Below are 13,107 nucleotides of genomic sequence, written 5' to 3'. Positions count from 1 at the left end.
GCACTAAAAATCTAGGACTTGCTCCTTAGCACCAAGAATTAAAAAAGTAAAATTTAAAAACCTAGGACTCAACTGTAAGAACAGGTAAGGTCAACATTGTTAAGCAGAACATACAAACCTTTGCTGATCTCCACGTGGGGCAGGTTGAAGATGTCAAGGTCCATTGTCCCACCTTTAGTTCCTTCAGAAAAGTCTAAGAGGACTAACCTGTCTGCAATGCCCTGTATAGTACAATTGGAAAAATAACAGCATTACATTGGACATGACAAGTTACTCAATCTAAATTCATTAGGAAGTAAGGGCTAAAAGAGGCCTGGTAGGCCATCTAAAGAAGGAAGAGTAACAGAAATGCAATAAAAGCAACACACACTGTAAAAAATAAACTATGCAACTTGTGGGCAGAGATGAGAGGGGAAAAAAATGGGGGAAGATGAAGGAGAGGGTGACATTGTCCAAGAAGCACTGTAACCATTACCTCGCTTATGGAATTGCAAACTCTTTGTGTAACTCCTTAATAATAACTTAAACATTAAAAAAAGAAAAAACTTTAAAAATTAAAGTAATAAAATGATATAAAAGGAGACTCTTTGGGGCAGGAGTCAGTAGGCTTGAGGTAGGACAAAAGCAGAAAATGAGAAGGTAAACACAGTTAAAGTACTTAATATGTATATATAAAAGATAGAACAACAACAACAACAACAACAAAAAGCCAGAAGTGGCACTGTGGCTCAAGTGGTAGAGTGCTAGCCTTGAGCAAAAAGAAGCTCAGGGACAGTGCCCAGGCCCTGAGTTCAAGCCCCAGGACTGGCAACAACAAAAAAAGACAGAACATAAAAATTAGTTTTGAAAGTGGTGGATAAGGCAAAAATACTCTAAAACGTAATAAATGAATAAAATAAGTACAATTCAAGCAAGAGACTATTAGGAACCTGAATAATGTGATCCTTGACTATTGAAAACCAGGACCTCACAGGCCTTAGCTCAGAAGCCACAAACTGCTGGTTTCTTTGGATGGCAACAATAATGACCTTGTGTACTCAGTAAGTTTACTACTGTTCCCAGCCCCGGGATCTATTTTTAATACCTCATTTCTAGCCTGAAAGTCAGGATTCTCTCTTTTTTTTTAAAAAAAGTAACAGCCAAAAGTCTAAAGTCAAATTCTATTATCATGTAGAACTTTCTCCAAAAGTCTCATGAAAAATAGTCTACTCTCTGTGATTGGCTAGCAACCTGAGTGGCATGTGATCCATTTGTAAATGACAGCATAGAAATTCCTAATAATTTGTAGAAGGTTTTTCTTAAGTACCCATGGATCTATCTACCAGACTATAAGATAAAAATTATAATGGTGGGCTGGGAAGGTGGCTCAGTGGTAGAGCGTTTGCCTTGTAAGCCTGAGGCCCTGGGTTCGATTCCTCAGCACCACATAAGCAAAAAGAAAAAAAAGCTGGAAGTGGCACTGTGGCTCAAGTGGTAGAGCGCTAGCCTTGAGCTGAAGAGCTGAGGGACAGCGCCCAGGCCCAGAGTTCAGGCCCCACGACTGGACCCCCCCCACCCCCCCAAAAAAATAGAAATTATAATGGTTAGCATGGCACCAGTGGCTCACACCTGTAATCCTAGCTACTCTGGAGGCTGAGATCTGAGGATTGCAGTTCAAAGCCAGCCCAGGCAGGAAAATCTGTGAGACTCATATCTCCAATTAATCACCAGAAAACTGGAAGTGGAGCTGTGCCCCAAGTGGTAGAGCACTCGCCTTGAGCTGAAGAGCTCAGGGACAGTGCTCAGGCCCAGAGTTCAAGCTCTATCACCAACAAAAATAAATAAATAAATAAATAAAATAAAAATGGTGAAGGGAATAACTTCATTCTAAATTGTAAGTCCTGCCTTTCTGAAGCGCAATCTCAAAATATATAATGAGGGCTATAAAACAATTCATGCGCTCTAATTCACTGATACTATTTTTGAGTACCAGTACTGATACTATGAGTATTTTCTTCTTATCTTCTTTCAAAAGATAATACACATGAAAAAAATTCCAGACAGTAATATTTGTAGAATTTTATTTAGTATTAAAAGGACTTAAGAAAACTCAAACTCGGGGGGAGGGAGGAGGCTGGGAAGGGAGGTGAAGGGTAAACAAAGGAGGAGGCTGCAATGCTTGGTAAGAAATGTATGCATTATCCTGCCCATGTAATTGTAGCCCCTCTGTACAGTATGTTCTCAAATAAAATAAAATAAAATTTAAAAAAAAAAAAAAGAAAAGAAAACTCAAACTCCAATTAGGAGGTAATAGTATATTCAGACTGTAGGTGAGGAACAATAAACCTAATATATGCCCCCAAATTAGCATATACCATCTGAGCAGTTAATGTTAATTTTTTTCTTGCTCCTAGGATATAGTTTAATTATTTGCTGAAGCAGAACTTACTTCCAAGATGCTCCTGAGTCTTAAATGGGAAGGGAAATATTTAGGTAGCCATAAATTGAATTTTAGTGGAAAAAGAAAAACCAGGGCCAGCCAACAAATAAATATATATAGAGCAACAGCTGTTCTATACTAGACTCCCTCTGAAAGGATTCTGGGCCCTAGAGAGAGGTACACGGCTGGAAGGGGATTTAAGTTTCTATATAAACAATTCATGTAGAAATGACAGAAAAAAAAGACAAAAAAAATCATGAACTAATGTAAAATACTGAATAAAAACTAAGAAAGTAATTATGTGAGAAGAGACAATCCATTTTCTAAAATGCTAATTTTAGAAGGAACTAAAATAAAGCATTATACTAAATAAGTTAATTAAAACATGATGACTCAGAAATCACAGAAGAATTTGTAACTAAGTTAGATGAATGTCAAGCTGAGGCTTCTTTTGGATTAGGATGAGGCACTGTTCAAATCACTTTTGCAACAGCCTATTCAATGATTTTTTTTTATCAACAATAAATATATTCTAAAGCACAATAAGGTATGCATCCATGAAAAAAATTAGGTTTTGATGTTAAACAAAGTGCTTAAAAGGGAAACTGTATTGACAACCCTTTACTTACATACCTTTGCTGAGATAGCTAATGTGCAGGCAATACCTAACTCTCCACCTCCAACCACGGTAATCTTATTGACTGTCTTCTCATTTGTCCAACTCTTTGAATTTATGTCTGAGACACCTACAGAAAAACAGATTATCCTCATTTAAAAATACCAAAGAAGCCGGGCGCCGGTGGCTCACGCCTGTAATCCTAGCTACTCAGGAGGCTGAGATCTGAGGATCGCGGTTCAAAGCCAGCCCCGGCAGGAGAGACTGTGAGACTCCTATCTCCAATAAACCACCAGAAAACCGGAAGTGCGCTGTAGCTCAAGTGGTAGAGCGCTCGCCTTGAGCTGAAGAGCTGAGGGACAGCGTCCAGGCCCAGAGTTCAAGCCCCATGACCGACCAAAAAAAAAAAAAAAAATACCAAAGAAGTCGTTCTAGCATCTTAAAAAAAAAATTCACACCAATAAATATCTGTTGAACAAATGTATGCATAGAAGTCTTAAATTAAGAATTCTACTAAACATAACAGTTTTCTTTTAAAAAAATTATCCCAAACATTTAAAAAATAAAACTAAAAATATGTAAAATTTTTGTAATTCTAAAAATATTATGATTTTTTTCAGCTCTGTATTATAATACAAAGAAAGCTTAATACCATACTAAAATATTCTCAGTATGAATATTTATTTGGCTTGATTTTCAATAAGAAACACTGAGAATTATTCATCTTGTCCAGTTCACTAAGTTAGAAAGCTACATAAACATATAGTGAAAAACTATATATATAATATAGTTTTCGGTAACACAACTATTTTATCTAAGGGCAATTGTTTTCATTTAAGAAACTAATGAAAAAAGATGGTAATACCTTATGAAAGATGTATAGGAATTTTTATTAAATACAGAAATGTATGTATACATGTACATATTTATTTATCTAGAAATTAAGAAGCAGAGGGTAGAGAACATCATTAGTGAGAAATTCTAAAGTCTTTTTTTTTTTAAATGTGAAAATACCGTATAGAGGGATTACAATTACATGGGCAAGATAATGAGTACATTTCTTATCAAGCATTGCTAAAATCTTAACTCTTAAGGCAATCTGAAAAAACACAGACCTTCAGTGATTTTTGCAATATAGGCTAGCAAGTCCACCTGCCGTGCTTCATCAGATGATGATACAGAATACAGGGGCAGTTCTTCTTGAAACTTGGTGATCATTTCTTTAATTAATCCAACAATGACAGATTTAGGCTGTAGAATACACACCAAGGGAAAAGTTACACAAAAGTTCTGCTGAAGAATGCCACTTTCAGCCGGGTGCTGTTGGCTCACACCTGTAATCCTAGCTACTCAGGAGGCTGAGATCTGAGGATCGAAGTTCAAAGCCCAGGCAGGAAAGTCCGTGAGACTCTTATCTCCAATAAACCACTCAGGAAACTGGAAGTGGCACTGTGGCTCAAGTGGTCAAGCACTCGCCTTGAGCTGAAGAGCTGAGGTACAGTGCCCAGGCCCAGAGTTCAAGCTCCATGACTGATTAAAAAAAAAAAAAAAAAAAGAATGCCACTTTCTTACCTACATATCATTGACAAAGGGCAGTACAATTATTGTTGAGCAATAGAAGTGTTAGAGACCACAACCTGTGCACAGCTGAAAATCTGAGAATCTTTGAGTGTTTAATTTCTTGAGCTCTTTGTATATTCTGGATATTAGGCTAGTCATTCCCATTGTGTAGGCTGTCTTTTTAATCTTATTAGCTATGTTCATCCTTTGGTGTGCAGAAACTTTTTAGCCTGATGAAGTCAAGCTAAAAATTCTCTGATTTGCTGAGTGCCTGAAACTGTACAAGTTCCTACATATGCCAAGATATTCTAATGTTTCTCCTGTTCTTTCCTGTAGTAGTTTCAAGGTTTCACGTCTTACAATGAGTTCTTCAATCCAACTGAATTGATATTAGTACAAGGAGAAAGATAGGATCTAGTTTCGGTTTTCTATATAAGGATATCCAGTTTTCCCCCAAAACCATTTGTTAAAGAGGAATTTTTCCAACCTGCATCTATGGCTTGCTTGTCAAATATTAGATGGTTGTAGTGTGAGTTTTTTTTCTGGATCTACTCTGTTCCATTGGTCTTTGTTTGTTTTTGAGATAGGATATTGCTAACTTTTGCCTTGGCTCCCTTCTGTGATTCTCCTGTCTGCCCAAGCTGGCTTCAAACTGTCATCTTCTGGATTTCAGTCTCTTTAGATACAAGCCTGAGCCACCAGCACATTTCCTTTAAGATTTTTTTTTTTTTTTGGTCAGTTGTTGGACCTGAACTCTGGGCCTGGGCACTGTCTCTCAGCTCTTCAGCTCAAAGTGAGTGCTCTACCATTTGAGCCACAGCACCACTTGGTTTCTCTGGTGGTTAATAGGAGGTAAGAGTCTCACAGACTTTCCCACCCGGGCTGGCTTAGAACTGTGATCCTCAGATCTCAGCCTCCTGAATAGCTAGGATTACAAGTGTAAGCCACCAGCAACTAGCCAATATCTGATCTATTTTAAGGACAATACCTCCTGTAAATAGGTGCCCTCCTACACTAACTGCTATTGATATCAGAAATATGTTTCATTTACATTTTTGGAAGCCAATTTGGTAATACATAAGAAAACTTAAAAAAATGTGCAAACCCTTGATCCAATAATTTCAGAACATACTAGGCAAGCTCTCTACCACTGAGCTACATTCTTACCCAGGAAATTATTAAAGATACATAAGGTATATACCTTTACACATAATGATATTCACCATTAAGTAATAATAGGGAGATTTAGAGAGATAATTTGTAATATATTTATGCTGGATCATGAGGGAACCATGACAAACTATGTACTTTGAAAACATTTTAGCCAGCACTGGTGGCTCACACCTGTAATCCTAGCTACTCAGGAGGCTGAGATCTGAGGATCACAGTTCAAAGCCAGCCCGGGTGGGAAACTCTATGAGACTCTTATCTCCAAAAACCACTCAGGAAAGCAGAAGTGGTGCTGTGGCTCAAGTGGTAGAGTGCTCACTTTGGGCTTAAGAACTGAGGGATAGCGCCCAGGCCCAGAGTTCAAGCCCCACAACCGACCAAAAAAAAAGAAAAGGAAAGAAAAGAAAGCAAAACATTTTAACATGAGAGAAATGCTCAACATAGTATGAGGAAGTGTAAAATAAATAAGATACAATTATATACATAAATGAAAAAATTTTAAACTTCTTTGGCAAGAAGTATAACTCAGTGGCTAGAAGGGTTCAATCCCCTGAACTGCAAAACAAAAATCCAAGAAGCTGGGTATAGTAGCTTTTGAATGTAATCCCAGCTACTTGAGAGGGACAGATCAATAGGAACATGGTTTCAAGGCCAGTCTGGAAAAGAAGCTGTCAAGACCCCCCAACAAAAGAATCTAGTTTTTAATTCCCTAATATCTTGTTACTAGCTTTTCATGTACTTTCTCAAGTGGCAAACAGCTATAAAAAGACTCAGAGGAAACAACAGCTGGCTCCCAGACCAGGAAACAGCAGCTTCACACAGGCTGTTGTCAGGGGTCTAGACTTGAAGTACCTTAGAGAGCTCAATTTCAAATTCGAATATCTTATGAAAGATCATACAGCATTATATTTATCTGTACTATCAGAATCAAAGACAAATTCTCAGAAGAATAAAGCTTTTTGAAGAAACTCCAAGTTGGTCTTACATGGTTCCAGTTTTGGAGGTAGGGCAAGTATATTCTGCCTTGAGCATCCACATGTTTTCCAACTGAGATTCCCATATTTGCAGTTGGCTTCAAGAAACAAATGGGGGGAGCAAAAGGATGAGAATCCAAAATCCAGAAACGAATTGGTATGTTATATGTATTACCTATTTGAGACAAAATAAACACATTTTCAAACAATAATGAAGCATGCACATTCTATTTATGTCACACCTACATGCTACTTCAAGGTATGAACTGCTAATTCAAAATAAAATGAAAAAGGTAGAGGACCTGATTAGCATGTGTGAGTTACTGAGTTCAATCCTCAATAGTGAGAAGGGAGAGACAGAAGGAGGGAGGAAGGATAGTCAAGTTTATATGAAAAGGATTAATGTAAATCAAAGCCCATTTCTCCACTTCATCTGTCCAGTTCATCAAATTTAACAATAACCAGTTCATCAAATTTAATCCAATAAATATTTATAGGATCTACTATACCAAGAATTTGGGATGTAACTCCATTGTCTTTGCCCATAACAAGCAGAGGTACTGTATCATCCTTGAAAAGTAGTGGACATATCTATTTTTTAATTTATATTATATTGAAATTATTTACCAGCTTGCTTCTTGCCTGCCTGCCTGCTTTTTTTCCTTCCCTCCCTCCCTCCTTCCTTTCCTTCCCTTTTTTTTTTTTTTGTGCCAGTCCTCAATCACGGGGCCCTGTCCCTGGGCTTTTGTGCTCAAGGCTAGCACTCTTACCACTCAAGCCCTGACTTCTGGCTATCTGGTAGTTAATTGAAGATAGAAGTCTTATAGACTTTCTTGCCTTTAGGCTGGCTTTAAACCATAATCCTCAGATCTCAGACTCCAGAGTAGTTAGGATACAAGTGTGAGACACTGACATCACTTAGCCTGCTTTCTTATTGTACCATAATTTGGCTCATTTCTTTTTGTTGTTGGTTGTGGGGCATGAACTCAGGGCATGAACTCAGCCCTTGTCCCTGAGCCTCTTTGTGCTCAAGGCTAGCATTCTATTATTTTGAGCCTCAGCACCACTTCTGGTTTTTGAGTGGCTAATTGAAGATAAGAATCTCTTGAGGACTTTTCTGCCTGGGTTGGCTTCAAACTGCAATCTTTAGATATCAGCTTCCTGAGTAGCTAGGATTACAGGAATGAACCACAGGTGTCAGATAATTTGGCTTATTTCTTGTTGTTGTTGTTGTTTTTTGGGTCCGGTAGTGGGGCCTGAACTCTGGGCCTGGGCGCTGTCCCTGAGCTCTTCAGCTCAAGGCTAGCGCTCTACCACTTGAGCCACAGCGCCACTTCCGGCTTTTTTCTTTTTGCTTATGTGGTGCTGAGGAATGGAACCCAGGGCCTCATGCGTGCAAGGCAAGCGCTCTACCACTGAGCCACCTTCCCAGCCCAATTTGGCTAATTTCTATAACCCCAGTAACAAGTTTAGTACCTAAGATGTCAATTACTTCACAGGTTTCTCAGTAGTCCCAGCACTTGGTAGGCAGGACTATAAGATCAAGGCTGGGCTGGACTAGTGAGGAAATTTGAGGCCAGCCTGTGTTATATACTGAGATCCTGTATAAAAAATTTATTTTATTTAGTCAGGTATGGTGGTTCCAACCTATAATCCTACTGCTCAGAAGACACAGGCAGGAGGATCATAACTTCAAGGCCAGTCTGAGCTACATGAAATCCTGTCTCAAAATCAACAAAAAGGCCAGGCACTGGTGGCTGACTCCTATAACGCTAGCTACTCAGGAAGCTGAGATCTGTGGATCATGGTTTGAATCTAGACCAGTGTGTGAAATGATTGTTTCTAATTAACTACCAAAAAGCCAGAAGTAGAGCAGCAGCTCAAGTAGTAGAGCTCTAGACTTGAACAAAAAATGCAGCTCAGGGACAGTATTCAGGTCCTGGTTCAAACCCCAGAACTGGCACCAAAAAAAAAAAAAAAAAAAGAAAAGAAAGAAAGAAAGAAAAGGTCCTGGTTCAAACCCCAGAACTGGCACCAAAAAAAAAAAAAAAGAAAGAAAGAAAGAAAAGAGAAGAGAAGAAAAAAGGGAAAAGATAATTTCTTAAATAATAATTAACAAATAAATGAAAACTATGAACCCAAATAGGGTCTGATACTTACCCAGAAGTACATGGAACACATAGACACAGAGAATTTAAAGATATCAGACACATAGATAAATATTAACATTTTAAAGATGAAAATAATCTTAACCGTCACCTTATCCCTGTAATTCTGAAACTTTAGTGTACGTTAGAAACTGAAAAACATTCAAATTCCTAGGACTTATCTTCAGTGACTGAGTTTCTGTAGATATGGGTTAAAAACCCCCAAATCTTCATGTTAAACAACCTTTCACAAATCCGTATTATATACTCCAGGAAATTAGATACATATGGTCCATGCATCAGTTGGAAACACTAAGGAAACACTACCTTTTGGAAATATTCTAGTAGTATTCACAGAAAAAGAAGCAAGCTCTGCAAATGATAAACACATGGTAAAGAAATGACTGGATCTGGGAGAACTCAGTGATAAGAGGATTACCTACATATGTGAGACCTTGGGTACAATCCCAACCCTGCAGTAGATTTAACTATTAAAGGATAGCACAAGGTAAGAACTTGAGCACAGGCTGTTGCAGTTTTAATCATGTAGGTCATGCCTACCCAAGAGCAAAAATGTCTACTCTGGTTACTAAAAAGCCTAAAGCTGATCTATTGTATCTCTTAATGTTTATTCCTATCTCCTAGTATTATTGAATACTGTATATTCATGTACTTAATAATGTAATTATTCCATGTACTTAAGAACATGCTGCTTAAGACAAGAATGTCTAGTCCCATACATTATTAGCTATATGACTTCTGGCAAGTTACGTAACTTCTCTGTTCCTCAAGTTCTCCCTATATAAAATGAGGATTATAATAGTTCCTATGTCACAGAATCTTGCCATGAAATCAGTTCCTATAAAATAAATCAGTTCATATAAGACATTTGCCATAGTACATGGTATGGTAAATAATAATGTGGGATAATCTACAGATAAAATGCATAAAAATGAAAAACAGCTGAATCCTGGGCATAAAAAAAAAGTAAAGTGAACAGAGTCAGGAGCTAAGAACAAGCTCTATACTAATCTGAAGTCTCTCACTTCCGAGTAAGACTATAGTAGCTAACCATGTATTTAACCTGGATGAGGACATTCTGGGTAATATCTCAAAGACATCAAGCAAAACTTGAAAGTCATCCTGGGATTAAAGAAAAATAAATTATCTCCCAAGTTTAAGAAAAGAAATGTTTTCTTTCTTCAATACAGTTGTGTGTGCATGCATGTGAATGTGCATGTACACATACACACACACACACACACACACACACACACACACACACACTCAACTCACTCCTGGGGCTGAACTCAGAACCTGGACATTGTCACTGTCACTGGGCTTTTTTGCTCAAGGTTATCACTCTACCACTTAGTCACAGCTATTCTGGAGGTAGAGATTGGGAGGTTTCAATTTGAGGCTAGTCTGAGCAAAACTGCAAAATGTTAGCAAGACGCAACAAAGAAGTCAGGAATGGTGGTGACTTATAATCCAGTGTTCCTGTAATCCCAGCTACAAAGGAGGCTGACTTAAGAAAGTTGTAGCCTAAAAATGGCCCAGGCAAAAATTGGGAAACTCTATCTAAAAAATGATTAATAAAGCAACAAGGGATGAAAACATGGCTTAAGTGGTAGAGAACTTCTCTAGCAAGCACAAGACCATGGAGTTCAAGCCCCAGTAGCCCTCCAAGAAAACCAAATAGTTTCTCTTACCATGTCCCAGATGAGAGATGTAGCCAGAACTTACAAATGTCTGGGCACAGGAAGTCTTTTGATCAAGAGTACCAATGAAAGTTATAAGAGCCTGGAATCAGTAGCTCACACCTATAATCCTAGCTACCCAGGAAGCGGAGATCTGAAGTCAGGCTGGGTAGAAAGGTCAATGAGACTCATCTCCAATCAACACCCCCAAACCGGAAGTGAAGCTGTGGCTCACAGTGGTAGAGTACAAGCCTTAAGCAAAAGAACTCAGGGACAGCACCCAAGCATGACCAAAAAAAAAGTTACAAGAAACAGGAAACCATGTCACAAGACTCTTTAATTAGTAATATCCACCTTCCATGCAATGCTTCTGCTTAGGTGATAATGTCAAAACTTTCAAACAGAAAAATGACTTGAATAGTACTGGTACCAAGCATAAAGAATATGTTTATCTCGAGGAAAGTTGACGTTCAATTCTCTTAAACCACTTTAACTAATATACAGAGCCCCAAGGGAGTTAGGCACCAGTGTCTCCTGCCTGTGATTCTTAGAAGGCTAAGGGCCTGAGGATCATGGTTTGAGGCTTGCCCAGGCAGAAAAGTTCATGAGACCCTATCTCAAAAAGAAAGAGCAGAGGGGCTGGGAAGTTGGCTCAGTGGTAGAAGCGCTTGCCTTGCATGCCTGAGGCCCTGGGTTCGATTCCTCAGCACCACATAAGCAAAAGGAAAAAAGCCGGAAGTGGTGCTGTGGCTCAAGTGGTAGAGCGCTAGCCTTGAGCTGAAGAGTTGAGGGACAGCGTTCAGGCCCCACGACCCGACCCCCCCCCCAAAAAAAAAACCAGAAAAAGAAAGAGCAGAGAAACAGGGCTGAAAGTATGACTGACATGCAGATTGCAAGCCTATCAAGCTCTAAACCAAGTTCAAACCCCAGACTGGCTTCTGCAAAAATAAAAAGGCTCTGAGGAAGAACCTTAAGTACACCAAGCTCTTGGCATGCACTTTTCCCTCTATTGCTTGCTTATTCTACATTGTTAACTAATGTAGTCTTTGCTCCCTCTTACTTTGTGAATTGCTTTGAAATTCTTTCCATCAAATAGAATTCAAGGATCAGTCCAATTGGGAGGGGCATAGAATAAGGAGTTAAGAATCTGATGAAGAAACTTCTCCATCTTTTGTTCTCATGATAATATGAACTGTACTTTTTACCTCCAATCTGTTTTAGAAAGAGGCCAGATATAAACAATAATAGTTCTTTTTCACCATATTTTTCTCACTTTGGAAATCCTTCCACTGAAAACTTCTTTTCCATCTTGCTTCCTCCCATACTGAGCTTACAGCATAATGATGCTTAGCATGTTTGCACATTAAACACACTTAAAGAACTCAAGAGGAGGCCGGGCGCTGGTGACTCACGCCTGTAATCCTAGCTAGTCAGGAGGCTGAGATCTGAGGATCGCGGTTCAAAGCCAGCCCGGGCAGGAAAGACCTTGAGACTCCTATCTCCAATAAACCACCAGAAAAACCGGAAGCTCAAGTGGTAGAGCGCTCCCCTTGAGCTGAAGAGCTGAGGGACAGCGCCCAGGCCCAGAGTTCAAGCCCCACGGCCAACCAAAAAAAAAAAAAAAAAAAGAACTCAAGAGGTTTTGGCCATATCCCCAATAAGTAACATTTCCCCCTCTCCCCCACTTTTCTTCATTGAGCTACAATGTCAGTCCCGGAAAACACTCCCCACCTACCCCCAACCCCTGTGGGTTCTGGGCCTTGAACTTTGGGCCTGAGCCCTATCCCACTTTGTGCTCAAGGCTAGCACTCTACCACTTGAGCCACAGCATCACTTCCAGCTTTTTCTGATTAGTTAGTTTATTGGAGATAAGAGCCTCACAGATTTTCCTGCCTGGGTTGTCTTTGAACAGTGATCCTCAGACTTCAGCCTCGTGAGTACCTAGGATTATAGGCATGAGCCACTGGTGCCTGGTTCCAGAAATCATTTTTAAAGAGTTTCCTATTTAATACTAATGTGCAACCAGCACTTGAAAAATCAACATATTATAGAAATGCCTCTAATACCTAGGAGTCTCTGATTTTGGCCTCTGTCAGAACCAGACTCATTTTGCTTTTAGTAACTTAAAGACTAGAAGTAGAGCTATGGCTCACATGGTAGAGCACTAACCTGGAACAAAAAGAGCTCAGGGACAATGCCAAGACCTACAGTTCAAGCCATAGGATTGGTACACACACACACACACACACACACAGACACACACACGGACACACCCGGGGACAATGCCAAGACCTACAGTTCAAGCCACAGGACTGGTACACACACACACACACACACACACAGACACACACACGGACACACCCGGGGACAATGCCAAGACCTACAGTTCAAGCCACAGGACTGGTACACACACACACACACACACACACACACACACAGACACACACACGGACACACCCGGGGACAATGCCAAGACCTACAGTTCAAGCCACAGGACTGGTACACACACACACACACCACA

General features: G+C 39.5%; 1 protein-coding gene across 6 annotated transcripts in view; it reads right to left on the bottom strand.

The window, feature by feature from the left end:
• Positions 1–13,107, bottom strand: part of Uevld (UEV and lactate/malate dehyrogenase domains) — a 54,494-nt gene that overhangs the window by 22,338 nt on the left and 19,049 nt on the right. For 5 of the 6 annotated variants that reach the window (XM_070032746.1, XM_070032745.1, XM_070032751.1 and 2 more), the window contains exons 4-7: positions 6,751–6,914; positions 4,151–4,286; positions 3,053–3,165; positions 119–221 (exon numbers count right to left, since the gene is read on the bottom strand). In XM_070032746.1, the coding sequence (XP_069888847.1) occupies positions 119–221; positions 3,053–3,165; positions 4,151–4,286; positions 6,751–6,914 (516 nt within the window). The remainder of the gene's footprint in view (positions 1–118; positions 222–3,052; positions 3,166–4,150; positions 4,287–6,750; positions 6,915–13,107) is intronic. The other variant, XM_070032750.1, reaches the window with a different exon arrangement.

Source organism: Dipodomys merriami, unplaced genomic scaffold (genome assembly GCF_024711535.1).
Source record: "Dipodomys merriami isolate MVZ:Mamm:240054 unplaced genomic scaffold, mDipMer1.0.p SCAF_21, whole genome shotgun sequence".
NCBI classification, from domain to species: domain Eukaryota; kingdom Metazoa; phylum Chordata; class Mammalia; order Rodentia; family Heteromyidae; genus Dipodomys; species Dipodomys merriami.
This window is presented reverse-complemented; position numbering and strand designations above follow the sequence as displayed.